Below are 25,019 nucleotides of genomic sequence, written 5' to 3'. Positions count from 1 at the left end.
TTGGAAGAGCTAGGCCCCACCAAAATGTTGAAATTTCTGGCTTGAATCTGATTAATTACCTCTAGTGGAGCATACTTGTGTCAAATGGAATACTTCCTCCGTTCTCATATACAAGTCACAATTAAGTGAATTAACTATTTATCTTATATTAAGAAAGTAATTAAAAAAGTTAAATACTAAGTATTATATATATGGGTAAATTTGAAAAATTGCATTCGATGCTCCCTAGATATCTAAAAAGTGACTTATATTTTAGATTTTTTTTCTCAAAATGTGACTCTTATATGAGATTGAGAACAGAGAGAGAGTAATTAGCAAAATACTTACACTCCTCTAGATTAATTTTAGTTTAATGCAGGAAGACAGGAACTCATTCATTCAGACTATAATTTAGTGGTTATTCAGGCCCATAATCCAATTTAGTGTAATTAGGCCCAAGAAAAACAATTAACCATACTCCAATTTTCAAAGCATATAAAAATGACACTTTTCGGAAGACTACTAGTTATATGATCCGCATAAGCCTTCTATTTGTTGTTGTAGTTGACCTTCTTAAAAATATAACATGATTATGGCTGTTTAACCTGAGGTTTTCATGGTAACTACTATGGAGAAAGGGAATGTACAAGAAAATGAACATTCTATCATTCTTGTTGAGCTCCTATATTACAAACTTTCAACCCATTGTGATTTATAGTAATGCCATTAATTTTCATACATTTTCTTCTTTTTCTTGTTTAGGAATGATGCTGATCTGCTGGAAGAAATCATCAATCGTGTGTTGATGAATATGCCTAAGTATCCGGTTAACACAAAAAGACTTGTTGGAATGGAAAAACCAATTGCACATTTGGAATCATTGTTATGCCAAAAGTCAAAAGAAGCGCGTGTTATTGGAATTTGGGGTATGGGTGGTATTGGCAAGACAACTATTGCAGAAGAGATATTTAACAAAAAACATTTTGAGTATCAAGGATCTTGTTTTTTGGAGAAGGTAAACGATGAATTACAAAAACATGGAATAAGGTATTTGAAGGAAAAACTTTTTTCTACACTATTAGCAGAAGATGTGAAAATTGACACCCCAAATAGATTGTCCAGTTATATTAAGAGAAGGATTGGTCGTCTGAAGGTTCTTATTGTTCTTGATGATGTGAACGGTACAGATGAGGTAGAAAATATATTTGGAACTCTTGATTGGCTTCGGGCATGTAGTAGAATAATAATAACAAGTAGAGATAAGCAAGTACTTATTTCTAACAAAGCTTATGACATATACCAGGTCGGGGCATTGAGTTCTAGTGAAGCACTTGAGCTTTTCAATTTTAATGCATTTGACCAAACTCATCTTGACATGCGGTCGTATAATGATTTGTCGCGAAGGGTGGTCAATTATGCTAAAGGCGTTCCATTGGTTCTTAAAGTTTTGGGTCATCTTCTTTGCAGAAAAAATAAGGAAGTATGTGAAAGTCAGCTAGACAAACTTATGAAAATGTCAATTAAAAAAGTTCATGATGTAATGAAACTAAGCTATGATGATCTTGATCTCAAAGAGACAGATATTCTTTTAGATATTGCATGTTTCTTCAACTGTATGCAAATGAAAGTGAGCTCATTAGTGGAGTTATTGAAAGATCATGAAAATGATAATTCAGTGGTTGTTGGGTTAGAAAGACTAAAAGACAAAGCTCTTATGACTATTTCTGAAGATAATGTTGTTTCTATGCATGACATTATTCAAGAAATGGGTCGGGAGATTGTTCGCCAAGAATATGAGAACTCTGGACGCCCCAGTCGACTATGGCATCAAGACGATATTCATGAAGTATTGGAAAATAACAAGGTCAAGGTCCAAATTGAATGTGTATCTTTTGATAACATTTGTTTTTTATGAGAAATGTGGCTTTTTAATGGTGTTTAAAATTTGTTATGTTTTCATGGCAGGGGACTGAGGCTATTAGAAGCATAACTATAGACTATTCATTAATTATTCATCTGAAGTTGAGCCCTTACGTATTTGCTAAGATAATCAAACTACAATTTTTGAAAATTCAAGGGAGAGGTCGTGTGAAGTGCTATGATCTTTTTCTTCAAGGGTTTAAAGTTTGGCCTCTAAAATATTTGTTGTGGAGGGATTGCCCTCTAAAATCACTGCCAGAGTGTTTTTCTGCTAAAAGTATTGTTAGATTGGAGTTGCCAGGAGGTCAGATGCAAAAACTTTGGGATGGAGTGAAGGTAAATACGTGTCTTTTTCCTATTAATATTTTGGATCCTGATTTGAATGTTTTCATAATATAAGTTTTTAGCTATGGGTTTAGAATTTAGATGTATGAATGCATGTTGTGCCAGTGCCACTTATCTTGTAGAAGATTTGATTTTTCATGCACATTGAAATTGATTTATTCTTTAGATGATATAGTAGAAATGAAATATGATTATGATTTTCCTGATAGGTGCATACTTTATCTTTCTAAGATACTTGTCTTTTCCTCTCAGTTTTGTTGTTGATGCGGCAATTTATTCTAGGGGTTACATATTAATTTTTAGAAGGTCTCCGACTCCAAGTAATATAGTTTAAGATGTACTTTGCATAATATTGCTTGGAAGGGTTGTTCATTTTGCTTATATTTGGTTTCTTCATTTTGTTTCAGAATTTGGTTAATTTAAAAGAAGTTCTACTCGCTAGAGGCTATTTCCTGGAGGAGCTTCCAGACTTTTCAAAAGCCATAAATCTCGAGGTTCTGGATGTCTGTGATTGTGTGAGATTGAAGAGTGTCCATCCATCTATTTACTCTCTCAACAAGCTTCAGATATTCAAACTAAAAGGGTGCGAGTCCCTTACCGAATTTACAAGTGATACTCGTTTAAGCTCCTTGTGGTATCTCGACCTTACAAGTTGCACAAGTCTAAGGAAGTTGTCAGTGACCTCAGAGAATATCACAGACCTACGTTTGGGGGGAATTCCTGCCAATGTATTGCCGTCATCATTTGCTTGTCAAAGCAAGCTAGAAATCTTGGATTTACGCAAAACTAAATATGAGACTTTACCTTCAAGCATCAAGAATCTTACAAGATTGCAATGTCTACTCATATCTGGCTGTTTTGAACTTCTGTCAATACCGGTGCTTCCCCTGTCCCTTGAAACTCTATCAACTGATGGATGCAAATCACTAAAGACAATATTCTTCCCTTTAACAGATGCTGAACAATTCAACGAAAAAAGGAAAAAAGTTTCATTCTGGAATTGCTGGAACTTGGATGAACGTTCACTTAGGGATATTGAGTTGAATGCACAAATCAACTTGATGAAACTTGCATATCAACATTCATCCACACCACAACATAAAGATGACCATGTCTTTCGAGCATCGTACTTGTATCCTGGGTGGTGTCGGGTTCCAGAGTTGTGCAGGGGTCCAAAGTGGTTGGAGTACAAGACAACAAATGATGAAATGATTATTAATCTCTCTTCTACCCAACTCTCCCCTTTGTTGGGTTTCATTTTTTGCTTCATCCTCGCTGGGGAGGACTCAAGAGAATATGGTGGACCAGTTAAGTTTGATATCACTATATTTGATGGTGAGAGTGAGGATAAAAAGGGTTATGTGATGGATTCATATATTGCAACGGGTCATCTATGCTTCATCTACGACAAAAAATGCTCTCACTTCATAACTAGCGCAACAAAAAATAAGACAAGGTTTAAAATTAAGGTTGCAACACGGGCAGTTAAATCCAAAATGGGTCGAGTGATGAACTTGAAGATCATAGAGTTTGGAGTCAGCCCCGTAAACACCTTGACATATCACAATTTCAATCAGCAAATGAAATTTTGTGATTCCATAATCAAATGCGCACCTGAATCATTCGCAACATCATCCTATATATTTCCTTCCTGCAGTTGAAGATGAAGAATTTGATTTTTACTAAGTCCATATTCCAATGTAAGTAGATATGGTTAACATTTAAGTCATCAACTTTAGTTCTTATAACATTATATAGTATTATTGAACTATTATAAAAAAACACAATTTTCATTGAAATTTTGTAGACACAGGATAGTATCTAAAGAGGTTTTGTAAGATTTAAATTTCAGCATGCGCAAAAAGTCAAGTTTGGGAGGGGCTTGGGTTTTAACTCTTATATATCCGCAATTCTTTGATTTGCATGATTATCTCTTCTTCTTAGATTTGCATTGAGCACCGCTCCTTTGCAAGGGAAGCCAGGATGTTATCTCTGTCCGATGATATCAAAAGTTCGCCCTACCAGGTTGGTTCGTGGGAAGCTGCTGACTAGATTTCACAGCAGACACTGTTGTTGGAAGCTAGGTAACCCTGGCCTTAATGATTCGGAGGGATGACACTTAGAACTCATGGTGGAAACTGATGAAGGCGATGTTGATGCATCTCTATTCAAGCAATTTGTTGGTTCACTCAGATATTTGTGCAATTTAAGGTCTGACATTTCCTATTGTGTGGGACTCATTAGCAAGTTCATGAGTGCACCTAAGAAATCACATTTAGCGGTTGCCAAAAGAATTTTGAGGTATTTGCAGGGTACTACAGACTATGTCATATTGTTTCAAGACAGAAAATAGTTGGAAAGGAGCTGGAGCTGATTGGTTTTACAGATTCTGATTACAATGGTGATTTTGATGATAGGAAAAGTACTTCTGAGTACTTGTTTAGCTGCATGGAGCTCCAATTTCTTGGATCTCAAAGAAGCAACCTGTCATAACTCTTTCTTCATGTGATGCTGAATAAATAGCAGAATCTTTTGCTGCCTGTCAGGTTGTTTGCCTTGAAGAGTTGCTAAAAGAAATGGGACATGACTTGGACATTGAGCCGACACACCTTTGTGGCTGGAATGGATGATGGGGAGGTTGCTGTTGATGAGTTGCTAAAAGAAATGGGACACGACTTGGAAATTCTTCTGCACCAGAAATGGATGATGGGGAGGTTGCTGTTGATGACCCCCCGGATGCACAACAGCAATAATAAAAGGGCTTGATGCTATTTACAAGTTTAGACACCCAACATTGTATTTACAAGTTGTATTTTCAGAATGTGAATGTGGTGGAGGCTGCTAGTCCATGTCAAATTGCACAATCACTTCCACCAAGGCCAAGGGTGGCTAGGTTGATTCCATCTAAAACAGCTATGAATTTAGCATCAGCATCTGCTGCAGCTTCTCTCAATTTCAATGCTTTTCAATAATAGTCTTGGCTGTTAATATAATCAAAACCTCATTCTAAGTTTGCAATATGAACCGTTTCTTCAATTACAATACACAAATGAAACTAGCTTATACACTATTTCATCTTATTAAAAATGCTACAAGTCCCCCAACTCAAGTTTGCTGTATGAAAAAAATAAAATGACTAGAGGCCATATATTGCTGAGAGATTGTTTGCTTAAGGCAGGGTGGATTACTTCCTTTTGATAACTGTAAAATAAATTTAGAAGATTAACTTGTTGCAGCCACATAAATCCATGTTTTGGCTTGTGGTTGTCGAGTCTTTTGAAAATGTGTGCATGTATTGGTGATCGAGTATGTATGACTCTGTATATTGAAGTATCAATAGCTGCAGATGTACCAAGTCCTTTATCACATTTGTCAAAGTTTATGCTAAATATGAGTCTTGTGTTGACAGGAGGATTGTGGTATTGTATTAAAAATCTGAAAATCATGGGAGACTTTGAAATATTAATTTTGAATTAACCAGAAAGGAAGAAACAGAAAACTTTGTTGCAATTTCACTGTGGCATGCCTTACATTCATTAAGACTAATCTTGTTACAACAGTTAGTCTCAATGTATTAGTATGGCCTGGGATACCTGATCTAACACGGAATAAAGTAAAAATGTTCAATAAAGATTCATAGATATATAAACAATATAAACACCCACAAATATCTTATTTTTATCTTTATTTCTCACTTCTTGTCAAATCATATTATATATCACATTCATTACTTTTATGTCTTTATTTCCTTTCTTTTTTAAGGTATCTGCCACTGAAGGATGTATATGAATCATAACTCAATAATGTTCATTGCGAGATATTAAAGTTTTGCAGAGGAACAATTGCTGGATGGATAACGTGTGAGTGGTTAAAAAGTTAAGAGGCACTGTTGAGCATTATTGTGTGAGTTGGTACTTTTAGACTCGAGTCAAGTCAAGTGATATTATTGCTTCTTCCATCTATTTAACTTCAGATCTAGATGATGCTGCAACAACAACATATTTGAGCAAGATTAGTTGAATCAGATTTCTCATTCTAACAGCCAGATCAGGTAAAATCTGTTCAATTTCAGATTTCAAACTTTTTTTTTCTCTTTCTTTTTCTTTCCACTAATCAGTCTTGTGTTGATTTCCCTTATTGTGAGACTCTGATTGTAGAGATAAGTTAAAGAAAGATTAGCACTTGTTCCAATTCAATGGCATCTTCTTCCGGAGCTTCTCAAATAAAATGTGCTGTACTGGTTGCATGTATTACTGGTTGCATACTGCTCTACTTTAGAGTCAAGAAGAAGAGACAAATCATCAAGAAAGATATTGTCGTAAAGGTGAATATTGTTAGACTTTTATCTAAACCTAGTATATTTGCTGACTGCAATTCAATTTATAAAGTAGTTAATACATTGACCAGAAAAAAAGTTATTGCATTTTACTCTGTATTAATTTTGAAGGAACCTGGATTAGTCATGCCTCTATTCATAAAGGCACACTTTTATTCTAGGATTTTTTTTTTAATGTTTTCATATAGGACACAAACTTCATAGCTTCTGCATTTTATTTTATCTAAAACTTGCATTATATTTTATTTTTCAAAATTATATTCATTTTTCTCAATTCCATGTTAATCATAAGAGGACACACCAATGTATTAATATATTTACTTTTTAAAATCGTGATGTGGGTTGATTTTTCCCACGAGCTCAAGTTGGCATATTAATTAGTATCATACTAGCTAGTAACCCGTGCTATGCACGGTGCCATTTTTTTCCCAAAATATTTTATTATAACATAATATGATGTGATTTAAATGTCTTAATCCAATCAAAATATATTGAATTAAATTGTACCTCACATCTTATTTTTTCCTATTTTCTTTCTAATTTAATTTAATTATAATTTCATACGAAAATATAAAGAAAAACAAATAACAAAGTATCAAAACAATATCTATAAAATACCATGTTATCTTAATTTTTTTCCAAATATATTACAATGAGATATTAAGTTAACAATAAAATAAAAGTAAGTGTCCCTATTTTGACTTTGGTTTTTTATAAATATAAATAGAAGACTCATCCTATCATAATATAATAAATAACAATCATACCAAATAAATTATTAAATTTTTTACAATTAATTTCAACTTGAATCAGAAAGCTCTGGTACCAACTTGAATGAAATATTCTGATTGATTATTCCATGAAGCTGAGTACATATATATATACAAGAGTTTAGGGATAGCTAAATAAGGAAAAGATCTATCCTCATAAAAGATAAAATATACTAAATATATTTATCCCTATTTATTTTATCTACATATCTCAACAGACTTGTTCCAACATCACCAAAGACAACACCAAGAGTCTGAAAAGCCAATACAATTTTCTTTCCCAAATTGATATCCTGCAATAAAATATAATAAAAGACAACAAACATAAAACATTAATACATAGCTCGCTAACTCTCCACTACAGCTTACAGCTATAGAATTTGATGATTAGCAGTGCAAGGTTTTTAAGGAGCAGAAGTGAGCTCAAGCCATACACAAGTGAATTACAGACTGAATTTCATATTATCCACAGGACTAAATATCCTTCCTCGTAATTTTAAAATTGATGAGGTAGAATACAATAAGTAAATTGCACAGACATTAAGTGAATCAGCACATGAGCAACTCAAAAATCGGTGATTGGAAGCCAACGCAAAGATGCTCAGGGAGGTGATTAAAATGACAGTCACAACAGCAGGAAATGCACCAGAGGACCTTCAAGCGAAGTGTTACAAGCCAGTGACATCTCCTCAATAACCACCTCTGGATTCCATAGAAATTAACCAGTGGATCTGATGCTAATAAATGGCTGTGATGTCCATTAATAGGTTGAGAAATGAAACCCTTTCACCCTTCCACTAAGCCATTGCCAAGCCCTGAATTGTGCAGTTTCAAGTAGAGCCAATGCGTCATCTCTATTCCTTCCATTGAACACCACCTGGTTTATGTGATCCCAAACTCACATAACCAGCAATGAATGATGTCAGAGCATAACATACAATGAAGGTTGTGACAATGGTTCCTCGTATGCACATGTAAGGAAATTCACATAATAATGAAGGGGAAACAAAATGGACAAACAAAATATGGTCAATAGGAAAGCTAGACAACAATAGTTGTGACTTGTGATATATGAGAAGAAAATAACAAATGTGTATTGCATTAAGTCTCTTTTGTGCACAATCACACTATCTCAATAAAACCATTATTCAGAGTAACATAGTAATAAGTAATGCACTTACCCAACATACAACATCCCAACAATAGCTAACAACATGACAACAAGCACCAACGTTGCAAGCTGAGCACCTATGCCAACAACAGCTGTAAGAAGAATCAAATAGCGAGGAGGCCGAAAAACATCACCATGCACAGATTTCCAGCCAGATTCTTCACTAATATCTCTCTCCTGAAAAATTTTGAGAATTGACCAAATCATTTTTCCGTGAAAAAGGAATGGATATTCCACAAATAAATAAAAATTTACAGACAAAGTCAACAAAGGCTCACCAAAGTTTCCAAATCATCATCTTCCCGAGCATACTTTTCATAATCATTTCTCAAAGTTCCATTAATATCATTGACACCAATCCAGTTAGAAATATGACCATCATGAAAGAGTTAAAAATGGAGAACCAGTGAATCTACAGAAGCCAAAATAGCAAAGTTTTTTCACTGACAAGGCCACAAAATTAAATGCATAGCAGATAATCAATGATAAACACCACTTCAATCTAAGATATGAAGCTGGCAACATTAATTTTCACCTGATGCTCAAAGAACGGATAGTCTAGATATTGAAGGTGTGAAAAACGACTAGAAGGGGGGGGTTGAATAGAGTTTTGAATATAAAAACTTTCCCCTTAAGATTTAAAGTAAATCTTTTCGGTTTCTCTAAGATAGAAGGTGCAGCGGATAAAGATAGAGAGAAGAGAGAAGCACACAAGTATTTTATCCTGGTTCACTTGATAAATCCCTCAAGCTAATCCAGTCCACCCGTTAAGGTGATTTCTTCCTTCTTAGAATGAAGGCAATCCACTAATCAGATAATTGTTACAACTGCACTTGAAACCTACAAGTGACTAACAATACACTGACTTAGCTCACACTAAGATTCACTCTCTTAGTCTTCTCTAGGATCCGATCAACCTTGATCTCCTAAAGGAATCACCACTAAGATTCACTCTCTTAGTCTTCTTAAGGATACTGACCTACCCGGTCCCTTAAGGAAAATCAAACATCTTCTGATCTTCTTAAGGTTTGCTTCTAAATAAGCTGAGTGTAAACTAAATAAGAACAGATGAAGAAAGTAGAGGCTGAATCTTTTCTTGTATTGCAACTCTTGGTTTTTCTCCCTTGTTCTTCACACTTCTTTCTCTTCTTCAGCCTTAAATAGTCCAAGGTGCAAAGGATATTTCTGTTGAGAGAATATGACCGTTGGAGGGCATTTCTGGAACTTTCAGAACCTGCTGTGGCTGAACCTTGGTAGGTAGGCTTTTCAGAATAGTACACTGCTCTTGTACTTCTTGATAGAGACATTTGCCTTTAACCAATGACTTCTGATCAGAGGAATGCTTCGTGTTGGAACTTGTGAGGCTTGGTGATCAGAGTCAGAGGGAAGCTTGGATCCTCTGACCTTCGTAACTTAAGATCTTCTGGACCTTCAGAGCCTCTGATCCTTCAGATCTTCTGATCCTTCAGAGCTTCTGTTCCTTCAGATCCTCTGATCCTCAGATCCTCTGATCTTCAGATCCTCTGATCCTCAGATCCTCTGATCCTCTGATCTTCAGATCCTCTGATCCTCAGATCCTCTGATCCTCAGATCCTCTGATGAATATATCTTCTGGTGTCAGAATCAGAACCTGTTTGTCAAAACACTCAAGACAAACATTAGAGTATCATAGTTGTTCATCCACAAATAAATACTTGTTATCATCAAAATATAGAGTTGTACCACATGACCAAATCTTGATCTTACAGATATAACCACCTAGTGATCCAGATAACAAGTAGCAAACAATAGACAACATGATAATGTGAATGAGCTTTGTCCAACAACAACCCAATATCACACCCTTATATAGCAAAATTTTCAAGTCAAATTCAAACACAACACATTTTATGTCACTTTATCCCATTAAAAGTTTCTGGAAAAGCAAACTCTGCCATAAAGTGATCCATTTACTTTACACTGCAAATTGAAGATGAAAAAGTAAAAACCTGAAAAAGTGCATGAAAAAGGAATAAAACTCTAACATTCATGAAAAAGTTGATCAAAAAGCTGATTGAAATCTAATTAATTACTCTCTTATGGTTCACCTTCATAGGAAAAGTTACATCAAAAGTAAATTCTGCTTTTCCTGCAACTATAAAGTTCAAACCTGAAAAAGTACATGAAAAAGGAATGCAACCCAAAAATTCATGAAAAAGTTTATTAAAAAACTGAATAAAAACAAATTAATCTCTCCCTTATGGTGCACCTTCATCACAAGGGCAAGAAACCCTTATGTGAATAGTAGCCAAAATGCTTCCCCTTTGTAGTAGTTTAGACACACAAAGGGGAAATACATATTTTCTCTAACTAAAAAATATGTATCCTAGATCAAATGATTATTAATCTCAATACTTAATTTCATAATTTTTTATTTCTATTATTTAGACACACAATTATTAATTTCGTATCATATATCAAATTAATAATAATCTCAATACTTAATTTCATAATTTTTTATTTCTATTATTTAGGCCTACAATAATCTATACTATCAATATTTTTTTTTGAATACTCTATACTATCAATATTAATATCCACATAATAAATATTAACAAATATCATCTATTAAAAGAATTATTACATAGAGCTAAAAATAAACAATATGAAATTATTTCCTTCAGATCTTCTGATCTTCAGATCCTCTGGTCCTCAGATCTTCTGATCTTCTGATCTTCAGATCCTCTGATCCTCAGATCCTCTGATCCTCAGATCTTCTGATCTTCAGATCCTCTGATCCTCTGATCTCAGATCCTCTGATGAATATATCTTCTGGTGTTAGAATCAGAACCTGTTTGTCAAAACACTCAAGACAAACATTAGAGTATCATAGTTGTTCATCCACAAATAAATACTTGTTATCATCAAAACATAGAGTTGTACCACATGACCAAATCTTGATCTTACAGATATAACCACCTAGTGATCCAGATAACCAGTAGCAAACAATAGACAACATGATAATGTGAATGAGCTTTGTCCAACAACAACCCAATATCACACCCTTATATAGCAAAATTTTCAAGTCAAATTCAAACACAACACATTTTATGTCACTTTATCCCATTAAAAGTTTCTGGAAAAGCAAACTAGGTCATAAAGTGATCCATTTACTTTACACTGCAAATTGAAGATGAAAAAGTAAAAACCTGAAAAAGTGCATGAAAAAGGAATAAAACTCTAACATTCATGAAAAAGTTGATCAAAAAGCTGATTGAAATCTAATTAATTACTCTCTTATGGTTCACCTTCATAGGAAAAGTTACATCAAAAGTAAATTCTGCTTTTCCTGCAACTATAAAGTTCAAACCTGAAAAAGTACATGAAAAAGGAATGCAACCCAAAAATTCATGAAAAAGTTTATTAAAAAACTGAATAAAAACAAATTAATCACTCCCTTATGGTGCACCTTCATCACATGGGCAAGAAACCCTTATGTGAATAGTAGCCAAAATGCTTCCCCTTTGTAGTAGTTTAGACACACAAAGGGGAAATACATATTTTCTCTAACTAAAAAATATGTATCCTAGATCAAATGATTATTAATCTCAATACTTAATTTCATAATTTTTTATTTCTATTATTTAGACACACAATTATTAATTTCGTATCATATATCAAATTAATAATAATCTCAATACTTAATTTCATAATTTTTTATTTCTATTATTTAGGCCTACAATAATCTATACTATCAATATTTTTTTTTGAATACTCTATACTATCAATATTAATATCCACATAATAAATATTAACAAATATCATCTATTAAAAGAATTATTACATAGAGCTAAAAATAAACAATATGAAATTATTTCCATCAGAGCTTCTGTTCCTTCAGATCTTCTGGTCCTCAGATCTTCTGATCTTCAGATCCTCTGATCCTCAGATCCTCTGATCCTCAGATCATCTGATCTTCAGATCCTCAGATCCTCTGATCCTCAGATCATCAGATCTTCTGATCTTCCGATCCTCTGATCCTGAGATCCTCAGATCCTCTGATCCTCAGATCCTCTGATGAATATATCTTCTGGTGTCAGAATCAGAACCTGTTTGTCAAAACACTCAAGACAAGCATTAGAGTATCATAGTTGTTCATCCACAAATAAATACTTGTTATCATCAAAACATAGAGTTGTACCACATGACCAAATCTTGATCTTACAGATATAACCACCTAGTGATCCAGATAACAAGTATCAATGATCCATCTTTAATATCAGGGATCCATATAACTTTGTTAGGCTTTGAATGGTGCAAATAGTTTACTCTAAGCTGACAAATATTTGTATAAAAAGTACCTAAGCTTAAACAAAATAGAACGGATAGGTATATCAATACTTAGTTGAGGGAACGGACTACTGCCTCAGTAGTTGAAGCATCTCTTAATGCTTGAAGGGCAATCTTTTTGAAGAAACACAGATTCGTCATAAATTTTCAGAACTTAAGAAATTCCATGATCCTCCTATAATAAAATAAAGTAAATCCACTAATGATCAAAACAATAACTGCCTATTTTATATGGGGAAAAGAAACAAACGAATTTTGATGTTCAATATAGCAGGGTCACACTACAAATAATGAAATGTCCTCTAATGACAACAAAATTGCAAATCACTTAAGAGTACATATCTTCAACCGATTCAGGTTTAATTTTGACCAACTTCATAAGCCCTGCTCTTCAAGATCACCATTTTTAGCATATTCAACAGCTGCAGCAGCCATGAGCTCATCGAAGTTTGCTGTTTTCCCAAGTACTATTTCAATCTTGGCCTTTTGGACAGGTCTACCTCTAGAATCATCCTTGATGTCAGCTGTTGATGTCTTTCTTTTCAACAGCAAGCCCGTTATTCTTCAAAATTTCAGCAACAGTTACCACTGTGGCAATAGCCATTCTTTTGAGCCACTTCTCTTTGCTGCACAGCTTCCTGTGAAGTAACATAAAATTAAATGTAAGATTATTCTTCATCAAAGAATACAAAAAGAATGCAAATAACAGATAGCAAACAATAGACAACAAGATAATGTGAATGAGTTTTGTCCAACAACAACCCAATATCACACCCTTATATAGCAAAATTTTCAAGTCAAATTCAAACACAACACATTTTATGTCACTTTATCCCATTAAAAGTTTCTGGAAAAGCAATGAAAATGAAAAGTGCTCAGAAAAGTACTGAAAGGGAAAAGTAGCCATAAAAGGTAAATAGAAAAACACAGCGAAAAGTAAAAATGAGAATGATTTTATAACCATTAGATTGAAATCAATGGCTGAGATTAGAACACCTGATTATTGAAACTAAATAGAAAAACCAAAAAGTAATCCTTATGGTGCACCTGCGAAACATTTTTTAAAAACCCTAATGTGAATAGTAAAAAAATTCTATCTCTTTGTAGTAGTTATAGATTAGAAAAAATATATCATTAACCATTAGTTTGCATGCTAAATAATGAAATAGGAGTGTAGAGAAAAGTTGTACATTGACGGGAGATAAGACCTAGATAAGCTCTTATATATGGATAATAGCCACCTCTTGAGTTAGGTTTCCCAAATTCTAATATGCATCCACAAATGTTCATCCATGCTCTAGAGCCCCATTAGCGTTTAGTCATATAACTTATATAGAGGGGTGTTGAAAAGTCTCACATTGACTAGATATAACCCATATAACCCTTATGTATGAGAAGACAATTCCGACCTCTTAAAGATTGCTTTTTAGGTACAGTTAGACCTCTAAAATTCATTTTCAAGTACTATAGGATTAAAAAGAGTAAATTATTATATCTTTAAATGTTTTAAAAAATAAATTAGCAATTTTTTTAATGGTTTTGATGATATATTAAAATGTTTTTATGATTTGATTCTAATATATGATACTTTAATTTGTTAAGATGTTAGTTTAAAAAGATTGTACGATTTACCAACAAGTATGAGCACAATTTGTTTATAGTTGAGCGCCTTAAACATTTAGTTGAGAGTCTGATCTCTAATAGTTTGTATGGAAAAATATTTTTTGGGATAGTGTACTCACTTAATGTAATCTTAAACTCGACCTCGTGGTGATTAGTCTTATAACTAACTGCCAAAAAGAATTTTTTTTATAATTTAGTAAATATTTTTCAACTGTTGATGTATTCATTTATGTTATATTGATCATTTCTTAGCTTTAATGAGAAAATAATACTACTTTTTTTTTTTGACAAATTGAAGAGTGTAGAGGGAAATCCAATGTCAAACAACTCTCCTCAAATATATCATGATGTTTTTGTGAGCTTTAGAGGTGAAGACATTCGTCACGGTTTTCTTAGTCATTTGACCAAGGCTTTTATTCAAAAGCAAATACAGGCCTTTGTGGATGATAAACTTAAGAGAGGAGATGATATATCCTCATCACTTTTTGAAGCAATTGAAGGCTCGTCCATTTCATTGATCATATTCTCTGAAAATTATGCTTCTTCACATTGGTGTTTAGAAGAACTTGTGAAAATACTTGAGTGCAAAGAGAAACATGGACAGATTGTAATACCTGTTTTCTACAAGGTAGACCCATCAGATGTACGACATCAAAGGAATAGTTATGAAAGTGCACTTACTGAACATGAAAAGAAGTATAATTTGCACAGGGTTCAAATCTGGAGACAAGCTTTGAACAAATCTGCCAATTTATCAGGAATTAACTCATTAAATTTTCAGTAAGTTTTCTCACCATAATTTATCAATATTTTTCTAGCTATAACTTATGATATCTGAATATTGTCACAAGCTCGTTGCTTAAATAGCAAAAGACTACGATTAATGGGTGGTTGTTTCAAGTGATATCTTTTATTTCTCTTAAGTAAGATGTCGAGTTTGAGTTTTGTTAATGAAAATATTCTCTATAGTGAGAGCCCCACCAAAATATGAAGTTTCTAGCTCGAATGAGATTGCCTCTAATCGAAGATACTTGTGTCAAATAAATTAAAATAAATTGCAAAAGATATTTACTTATTTATTTTCTAGATTAGTTTTACTTTGATGCACACGTTTTTGTTATTATCTTCATGTATTAGTTAACGTCGCAACTCATTCAGTCATGGAAGAGCTTGACATGATTATGGTTGATACCGTTTTCCATGATAGCCTGAGGTTGTGACGCTAGCCACATCTGACGTCACATTTGTAATCCATTGTTCCTACTAAGGAGGAAGGGAATTCACAAGAAAAGGAACATTCAAGGATGTTGAACTCCTATAGTATTGCCATTAAATTTCAACTAACCACCCTTAGATTAGTTTAAGTGTTTTTGGGTTGATGTCCTCTCTATTATAAAAAAAATAAAAAATTCAACTATCTCTTTTTGTTGTTTAGGAATGATGCCGATCTGCTTGAAGAAGTCATCAATCATGTGTCCACGAGGTTGATGCCTAAGCATCCAATTAACACAAAAGGACTTATTGGAATGGAAAAGCCATCTGCACATTTGGAATCATTGTTATGCCGGGAGTCAAAAGAAGCACGTGTTATTGGAATTTGGGGTATGGGCGGTATTGGCAAGACAACCGTTGCAGAAGAGATATTCAACAAAAAATGTTTTGAGTATGAAAGATCTTGTTTTTTAGAAAAGGTAAATAATGAATTACAAAAAGATGGAATAAGGTCTTTGAAAGAAAAACTTTTATCTACACTATTGGCAGAAAATGTGAAAATTGACACTCCAAATAGGTTGCCTAGTGATATTAAGAGAAGGATTGGTCGTACGAAGGTTCTTATTGTTCTTGATGATGTGAATGATATCGACTTGGTTGAAAGTATATTTGGAACTCTTGATTGGCTTCACGCAGGTAGTATAATAATGATAACCACTAGAGATAAGCAAGTACTTATTTCTAATAAAGCTCATGATATATACCATGTTGAGGAATTGAGTTTTAGTGAAGCACTTCAACTTTTCAATTTGAATGCATTTGACCAAAGTCATCTTGAAAAGGGCTATTATGATCTATCACAAAGGTTGGTCAATTATGCCAAAGGTGTTCCATTGGTTCTTAAAGTCTTGGGTCGTCTTCTTCGTGGAAGAAGTAGGAAAGAATGGGAAAGTCAGCTAGACAAGCTTACAAAAGGGTCAGTTAAAGAAGTCCATGATCTCATGAGACTAAGTTATGATAATCTTGATCGCAGAGAGCAACAAATTCTTTTAGATGTTGCCTGTTTCTTTAATGGTATGAAAATGAAAATGAGAACGTTATTACCGTTATTGAAAGATCATGAAAATGATAATTCTGGGGTTGTTGGTTTAGAAAGGCTAAAAGATAGAGCTCTAGTGACTATTTCTAAGGATAATATTGTGTCTATGCATGACATTATACAAGAAATGGGCCGGGAGATTGTTCGCCAAGAATCTAAGGACCCTGGACAACGGAGTCGACTATGGGATCACAACGACATTTATGAAGTATTCAAATATAACAAGGTAAAAGTCTGAATTGAATGTGTATCTTTTGATAACATTTGTTTTTTTTATGATAAATGTGGACATTAATGATGTTTAATTTTTTTTTGTCTATTTACATGGCAGGGGACTGAGGCTATTAGAAGCATATGGGGAAACTTTTCAGAAATTAGGAATCTGGATTTAAGCCCTGACGTATTTGTTAAGATGAGCAAACTCCAATTTTTGTGTATTTATGAGGAAGGTGGTACAAAGTGTCGGGATCTTTTTTCTCAGTGCAGGGGTCTTTTGCTTAGTCTAAAATATTTGATATGGACTGGTTGCTCATCATGGCCACAGTGTTTTTCTCCCGAAAGTCTTGTTATATTGGTGTTATACGAAGGCAAGATGCAAAGACTTTGGCACGGAGTACAGGTAAATATGTGTCATCTCGCTATTTATATTTTAGGTTGCAAGGAATATTTTCAGAATATAATTGATTTAGATATTAAAAGTTAGAAAGTTGTTGCATGTTATTTTGTCGAAGTGTTTACTCTTCCTGGACTTAGAAATTAATTTGTTCTTTAGGTTGCAAGTAATGTTTTCAGGATATAATATAATTATGTTTTTCCTGATACGTGTTTTATCTTTCTAAGGAATTTGTTTTTTGTTGTTATTGCGGCTGTCACAAGGTCTCTATTTTGTTCTAAACTTGCTGATGTTTGATTTCTTCATTTTGGTTACAGAATTTGGTTAATTTGAAAGCAGTTTTCGTCGAAAGATGCTCTTTCTTAGAGGAGCTTCCGGACTTTTCAAAAGCCATAAATCTCGAGTTTCTATCTCTCTGTGATTGTGTGAAATTGAAGAGTGTCCATCCATCTATTTACTCTCTCGACATGCTTCTGATACTCAATCTAGAGGGGTGCAAGTCCTTGACCGAATTTACAAGTGATACCCGTTTAAGCTCCCTATTGTCTCTCAACCTTACAAGTTGCACAAGTCTAAGGAAGTTGTCATTGACATCAGAGAATATAACACACCTATATTTGGAAGGAATTCCTGCCAATGTATTGCCTTCATCGTTTGCATGTCAAAGCAAGCTAGGAAAGCTGGTATTACGGGGAACTGAATATGAGAGGTTACCTGCATGCATCACGAATCTTACAAGATTGCTATACCTTGACCTAACTTCTTGTGCTAAACTTCAGTCAATACCAGTGCTTCCCCCGTCCCTTGAAGTTTTATTTGCTGGTGGGTGCAGATCACTGAAGACAATATTCTTTCCTTCAACTGCTGCAGAACAGTTCAAGGAAAACAAGAAATTTGTTTTCTTCGATAATTGCTGGAACTTGGATGAACGTTCACTCTGGGGTATTGAGTTGAATGCACAAATCAACTTGATGAAACTTACATATCAACATCCATTCGCACCAGTGTATGATGATCAAGTTGACAAATATGAGAATGGTTTTGTTCGAGCAATATACGAGTATCCAGGATGCATTGTTCCAAAGTGGATGGAGTACAAGACAACAAAGGGTGACATGATTATTGATCTTGGTCGTGCTCCTTTGCTGGGTTTCATTTTTTGTTTCATCCTGGCTGCGGAGGAGGACCCAACAGAAGTTCGTGGGGAAGTTAAATTTGAGATCACTATAATTGATGGTGAGGGTGAAAAGGGTTGTGTCATGATTTCATGGATTTCAACGGATAATGTTTTCTTGATATATGACAAAAAATGTTCCGACAACATAATTAGCGCAACCAATAATCAGACAAGGTTTAAAATCAAGGTTGCAATACTGGAAGTAAGATCCATAGCTGGTCGAGTGATGAATTGGAAGATCAAAGAGTTTGGAGTCAGCCCCATAAACACCTTGATATATGATAGTTTCAGGCACCTCGCAAGGAACTGTGAATGTGATGCAGCGGAGGCGTCGGCTGTTGTGCATGAGCAAGCACGTGAAAACCCTGGTGAGCCAGCCGCCACAGAGGGAAGGATGGGTTACGGCTCCACTAATCGCGGCATAGAGCATGCAACTCGTGGAAAAGAGAGTGAAGAAGGCATTGATGGATGGACCACAGTCAAGGGAAAGAAACCAGGGCCAGGAAAGATTGTTGAGGAAAAAAAGGGCATTGTGATTAATGAAGGCCACGCAGGCCCTTTCAGTGCAATCACCAGCGAGCCCCCTCCTCACACACCGCTTGGAAATTCTTCTGCACCAGAATTGGAGGATGGGGAGGTTGCTGTTGATGACCCCCCGGATGCACAACAGCAATAATAAAGGGCTTGATGCTATTTACAAGTTTAGACACCCAACATTGTATTTACAAGTTGTATTTTCAGAATGTGAATGTGGTGGAGGCTGCTAGTCCATGTCAAATTGCACAATCACTTCCACCAAGGCCAAGGGTGGCTAGGTTGATTCCATCTAAAACAGCTATGAATTTAGCATCAGCATCTGCTGCAGCTTCTCTCAATTTCAATGCTTTTCAATAATAGTCTTGGCTGTTAATATAATCAAAACCTCATTCTAAGTTTGCAATATGAACCGTTTCTTCAATTACAATACACAAATCAAACTAGCTTATACACTATTTCATCTTATTAAAAATGCTACAAGTCCCCCAACTCAAGTTTGCTGTATGAAAAAAATAAAAGTACTAGAGGCCATATATTGCTGAGAGATTGTTTGCTTAAGGCAGGGCGGATTACTTCCTTTTGATAACTGTAAAATAAATTTAGAAGATTAACTTGTTGCAGCCACATAAATCCATGTTTTGGCTTGTGGTTGTCGAGTCTTTTGAAAATGTGTGCATGTATTGGTGATCGAGTATGTATGACTCTGTATATTGAAGATGTACCTAAGTCCTTTATCACATTTGTCAAAGTTTATGCTAAATATGAGTCTTGTGTTGACAGGAGGATTGTGGTATTGTATTAAAAATCTGAAAATCATGGGAGACATTGAAATGTTAATTTTGAATTCACCAGAAAGGAAGAAACGGAAAACTTTGTTGCAATTTCACTGTGGCATGCCTTACATTCATTAAGACTAATCTTGTAATGCCACACATGAGCTCCCCCAGAGCTCTGACGTTGATCAAAACGGCCGGAGGGACTAAAATCAAATATTTTGCAAAAGGATAGGAACACATCCCAACCTTTACGCCGGCGAGGGACTAAAGTCATATTTATGTAAAAGGTTGGGGACCAAAAACTCAATTAACCCTAAAATATACTCCAAATGGAGCTCTTGGAAGAACACACACTAGTCAAGGAGTAATTTACAAAAAGTTTTCGTAGGTTTTTATAAACTCCTACATAGAATTACACTATCAAGAGAATTGTCAAATATACACTACACTACACAGCCTTTCTAACACCCCTGGGATGTTATACAAAAGTAAATAACTACCGCTTAAAATTATATACAGCTGAGAGATTATTTGCTTATGAAGAAGGGTGGATTACTTCCTTTTGATATAAAAAGCAATATATTTCTTTCTTCCTTAAGCGGTCAGAAAGTTTCATCACGAAAAATATGATGTCCGATTTGTTAAATTTAAAGTTTAAACTCATCCGCTCAAAAGTTATACCCACATCATTTGGTTAACGGGAGGAATGTGTTATTGTAATCAAAGGACAATGTGCATACAACTCTACCAATTGGAGGCTGTGAAACTCTCTTCTGGTTGTTAGAGTCTCTCCCTTCTAGAAGATCAACAGCTATAAATTTGCAATATGGATTTACTTGATGAATTGTCACTGGTACACGTGCAGAGTGGAAAATGGGTAGGATGTAGTTTCCTCCTTTTAAGGTGAGTCTCGGGTTGACAGGAGGAATGTGTTATTGTAATCAAAGTGTGAATTCATGAAAGACATTGAAATGTTAATTCTGAATTAGCCAGAAAGGAAGAAACTGAAAAGTTTGTGGCGGTTTCACTTGGCATGGCTTACATTATCGATTATAATTAAAACTAATGTTGTTAGTTGTTACAATAGTTGGTCTCAATGTATGTACCTGATCTTACACGGAATAAAAATAAAAATGTTCATATGGAGATATTAAAGTCCTGCAACGGAAAGAAGAAATTAAAAAACAGTTAAATGTATGTACTAAGAAGTGTCTTGATGACAAGAACATTAATTATTGATTGTAAAGCACTGACCGATGAAGAGCCTGAATGCGCTTTGTGAGTTGCAAAATTTTATGCTCTAGTTTTGAAGCAAATATAGTTTCAAGTTTCTTCCATAGCTGTTGAGAAGTTTCCCAGCTTATACCATACGATTGTAGAAAAATCATGTCCAGATGAGAAAAGCCATGAAAGAGCCAATTGAACATGCTGTTCCCATAAATCAAACTCTGCAGTTTCTTCTTCAAAAGAAGACTCTCCAGTGTGATAATCGAGTAGTTTGTAACCTTTGATCGTGGCTTGTGTCTGACACTGCCAAGCAAGATAGTTTTTCTTCATTGAGTTTGAAGGAGATTGGATTAGAAAAGTTATGAAGAGTTGTAGCGGAATTGGATTGTGCCCCACGGATCAATGCTAGCTCAGAAACCATGAAAGGTATCAGACCTAGATTGAGAGAGAAGAATTACACAATAGTTCAACAGTGAATGAGAGAAAATGAATTCACTAAGGCAATGATTAACGGTGTACAAAAGTGGTTTTATGCAACTGTTACTATTCACTAACTAACTGAATCAGTTGATTCTAACAGTTGTATCTAATCTAACAATGAATATCCTTTACAGGATTATTTTAGCATACATATCTATTTTCTATTACTGATAGCATTCATCAATGTATAGCTTCGATCAATCGAGAGATGCAAGGAAACAAAAGTGCGAGATCCAATATGCTTTTCTGAGTGACAAAGTTATCCAACATCTAAAGCAACCATTCCTATCAGTAAACCCACAAATTAAGTCAACTAACCTTGGCCTCCATTATCCCTACATTTAGAAAATAGTGCAACAGTAGAAAAGTGACCACCAACAATCTGATTTCAACCATTTATCAGGAAAACGTGAAACAAATTAGAAGTGAGTAAAAACCATCTGCAATCTGCACCAATTGCATTAAAAACATATATGAAACCATGTTATTAAGTGATGTGAATTTTTTTTTTATAAGCAAGTTATGTGAACATGAAAGCCCCATATGTTCTTATCATTAAGCAGATGGTATGCTTATTTACTCTAACAAAAAAACTTTAGACAACCAAACATATATAGGATATAAAATACAACCTAAGACTATCCTCAACTTGCTCGCATGATCTATAAATACTTCAACCTTCACTGTAACACTGTCCCTTGAAATGAAATTTACATGTGAATCTGGATAAAAACAAAACAAATTGATACAAACAACCATTGAAGATTAAAGAAGAAACAAAACTGATTTCATTGAAGTAGCTGCAATCCAGAACAAGGATCATTGGAATCTGGTATATATTCTTTTAATCGTTTAGTGCACACAGGCTAAGATGCTAATTAGTCATAAACTCATAATGCGCCAGTAAAAGCATTTACATAGTTTATTGAGCAGTATTTCTCTCTCCCAAGGAAGATTTGAAAACGATACATGATTTAAGAAGAAAGTGGTCTAATGATAATAACTAACTTATTTTCAACAAGGTGGAACCAAGCTTTCAATGTAATTCATGGCATAGCAATCAAAGATGTAGTTAGCAACGTTTGTGACTTCTAATTTATTGTCTTTCTGGGTATAGAGAACTGCTTGGAGTTGGGACCAACCCAATTTTGACAACAACAAGGCATCGCCATTCTCAGACATATACATTGCGAAAGAGTGCCCGCGCATAATATTTTTAATAACATATGGATAGCCAGCAATGTTGAACAACCGAGTCCAAGACTTGTGCACTCCAAACTCCTTCATTTGCCAAACCGCAAAATGTATTTCATTTTCGGCTTGATAAATACATAGGCAATCTCTCAAAACCCCAAGAGTTGGCTTAGTGCGGTAGAAATCATATCTACTTTGAGAACAATAAGGCCATGGTAGTTGTGCACAACTTTCTTTCCCCAAATCAAATGACAAAATTGTACACCGGTCACGATCTTCAACATATGGTCGAATTGCTAACCAATTAAGAGTGTTATTCACATAAACTGCATCACATTTAGGATGCATAGAGGGAAGATGGGAATCTTGAATTGTTCTCCAACAAGTATCGCCCATGTTGTAAACATGTACCGTTATCTCCCCAGACTCAAAGTGAGACAGTGCCACCACCACCTTGTAGGTGTCAGTTGAACAATCATAACCAACCCCATAATTCCAGCTGCTGGTGCTGGTGAAACGTAGAGGTGGCGAATGTTGAGACATTACCCTTGTAGCTGGGTTCCAGAAACGGTACAAGTATTTAAAATTTTCACGGCCATATTTTAAATACGTACACAAACAAATCAAGCCGTTACAGGTTCCACTGAAGATGTAATCATCGGGGATTGCTACAGTGGTGGCTAAACGGCTTTCCGATGGCGAATTTAACAGTAAGCGGAGGTGGGCGAAATCTGTGTTTTTTGTTTTAGAAGATGATCGGTGAAGGTGGAGTTTGATGAATTGAGAATCGGAGATGATAGACTTCCATGACTGAGACACACACTTGAACCGCACCAGAGATTTCACTGGAAGCAATAATAAGATTTCTTGAAGGAGTTCTTCACAGAGAAACGGTGGTGTTTCCATGTTGGTGCGGCAGGGATACTGAGTTAGTTAGGTTATGCTTCTAACTGATATGATTCAAATATATTGGAAAACTTTCTTGCAACGTGGGCTACCATTAGATAACAAATAAGTATAATAACTGATATTGTTTTTTTTGAAAGGTAATAACTGATATTGTTTTTTCTTATATATCTACACACAAAAAAATCTGCATGTTATATAATCCTAGGTTAAATAAACTTTTATTAGTCATGTATAATGACCGTTTTGGTTTTCAATCCTATCGGAGTAAAGTTGAGGGCCTCTAACAACGCACAATTTTTTTGTGTTGCAAAGTTACATAAAACACTTTTAACCTCCTATCACCGATTTATCAAGTTAAATATTTTTTTAAATAAAATAAATAGTTTAAATTTGACCACAAATCTAATACGAATGGTTGAGATATAATGTCATTAAATGGTCATGTGACTTTTTATTTTAATCTTAACCCTTCGTGTTATATTCAATAGTCACGATTTAATATTTTCAACTCTCACAATAAAATTGCATGACTCTCACTTGATACGCAATATATATATATACTAGGCTTTTGGCCCGTTTCCGTGCGATGCACGGACGAGTAACTCTTCAATTTATCATATGTATTCATTCATTTTACTTACTTCTACCTACTTAACTTACACAACAAATTTTAATAAATCAAATCAACTCAAAACCTCAAATGTTCACAATGTCATAAACTAAACATAGGTGACAACAATTTGATTATGAACATTAATATCTACATCAATGATATAATTTAAATTATGACTATCTACATAAGTTAAACACAATTACACTTTTATGATTTTATTTAAACATACAACAACTTAAATTATAATTAAAAATATATTTAACCGAAACATAAACTCAAATGGTTTAAGATGAGTAATGTATAAGTTACCCTAAACGATGGATGTTTAAATTGACATCCACTGTTTTACCATTCTGCCTTAGTATAAATGTTGTAGAAGCTGGTCCTAGATAATAAATAATGAACATAATCTCAACCAATACACATATAATTCAACATCAATGATTCCTCAATCCTAAGTAAAACCATAGCATACTCAACATATCATTATCTACTTGGACAAAGAGAATATTACTAAGAAAAAATAACAACCAAAATAAAACTTAGTATTTCACACCACAATTAATGTAAACACTGAAATACAAATAATAGTTCAAATCATGAAAAAGAAGTACTACAGCACAATACTTAAAAACATAAAACAAAATCACACATCGTACACATAAACGATGTAGTGATCAGCCAAAGATGACTCCCACAACTCAATCCT

At 34.5% G+C, this 25,019-nt stretch overlaps 3 protein-coding genes across 6 annotated transcripts; 2 read left to right on the top strand and 1 right to left on the bottom strand.

Moving 5' to 3' along the window:
• Window positions 1-790: 790 nt before the first annotated feature.
• LOC130745064 (disease resistance-like protein DSC1) lies at window positions 791-5,216 on the top strand. Its single transcript, XM_057597210.1, has 5 exons — window positions 791-1,849; window positions 1,945-2,235; window positions 2,652-3,788; window positions 4,189-4,269; window positions 5,064-5,216. Exons 1-5 carry the CDS (start codon window positions 791-793, stop codon window positions 5,214-5,216), a joined length of 2,721 nt encoding a protein of 906 aa, XP_057453193.1.
• Window positions 5,217-5,975: 759 nt separating this feature from the next.
• On the top strand, window positions 5,976-19,514 carry LOC130747663 (disease resistance protein RML1B-like). Of its 4 annotated transcripts, XM_057600660.1 has the most exons (7): window positions 5,976-6,104; window positions 6,218-6,295; window positions 6,402-6,568; window positions 14,772-15,253; window positions 15,909-17,010; window positions 17,116-17,403; window positions 17,715-19,514. In XM_057600660.1, exons 3-7 carry the CDS (start codon window positions 6,440-6,442, stop codon window positions 19,248-19,250), a joined length of 3,537 nt encoding a protein of 1,178 aa, XP_057456643.1. In that variant the 5' UTR covers window positions 5,976-6,104; window positions 6,218-6,295; window positions 6,402-6,439; the 3' UTR covers window positions 19,251-19,514. The 4 variants fall into 4 exon arrangements, with proteins under 4 accessions (XP_057456643.1, XP_057456641.1, XP_057456644.1 ...); XM_057600658.1 differs by lacking the exon at window positions 5,976-6,104 and having other exon boundaries at window positions 6,119-6,295; XM_057600661.1 differs by lacking the exon at window positions 5,976-6,104 and having other exon boundaries at window positions 6,119-6,295; window positions 6,389-6,568.
• A 3,094-nt stretch (window positions 19,515-22,608) lies between these two features.
• On the bottom strand, window positions 22,609-23,694 carry LOC130745063 (F-box/kelch-repeat protein At3g23880-like). Its single transcript, XM_057597209.1, has one exon. The coding sequence runs from the start codon at window positions 23,692-23,694 to the stop codon at window positions 22,609-22,611; it is 1,086 nt and encodes a 361-aa protein (XP_057453192.1).
• Window positions 23,695-25,019: the final 1,325 nt, after the last annotated feature.

This window comes from Lotus japonicus, chromosome 3 (genome assembly GCF_012489685.1).
Source record: "Lotus japonicus ecotype B-129 chromosome 3, LjGifu_v1.2".
NCBI lineage: Eukaryota > Viridiplantae > Streptophyta > Magnoliopsida > Fabales > Fabaceae > Lotus > Lotus japonicus.
This window is presented reverse-complemented; position numbering and strand designations above follow the sequence as displayed.

Coding starts and splice junctions, on each gene's coding strand:
- LOC130745064 (XM_057597210.1), top strand. CDS start 791: ATGCCTAAGTATCCGGTTAACACAAAAAGACTTGTTGGAATGGAAAAA. Junction 1,850..1,944: donor TGGAAAATAACAAGGTCAAG/GTCCAAATTGAA, acceptor TTTTCATGGCAG/GGGACTGAGGCTATTAGAAG. Junction 4,270..5,063: donor TCAAAAGTTCGCCCTACCAG/GTTGGTTCGTGG, acceptor TTGTATTTTCAG/AATGTGAATGTGGTGGAGGC.
- LOC130747663 (XM_057600660.1), top strand. CDS start 6,440: ATGGCATCTTCTTCCGGAGCTTCTCAAATAAAATGTGCTGTACTGGTT. Junction 6,569..14,771: donor AGAAAGATATTGTCGTAAAG/GTGAATATTGTT, acceptor GACAAATTGAAG/AGTGTAGAGGGAAATCCAAT. Junction 17,404..17,714: donor GACTTTGGCACGGAGTACAG/GTAAATATGTGT, acceptor TTTTGGTTACAG/AATTTGGTTAATTTGAAAGC.
- LOC130745063 (XM_057597209.1), bottom strand. CDS start 23,694: ATGGAAACACCACCGTTTCTCTGTGAAGAACTCCTTCAAGAAATCTTA.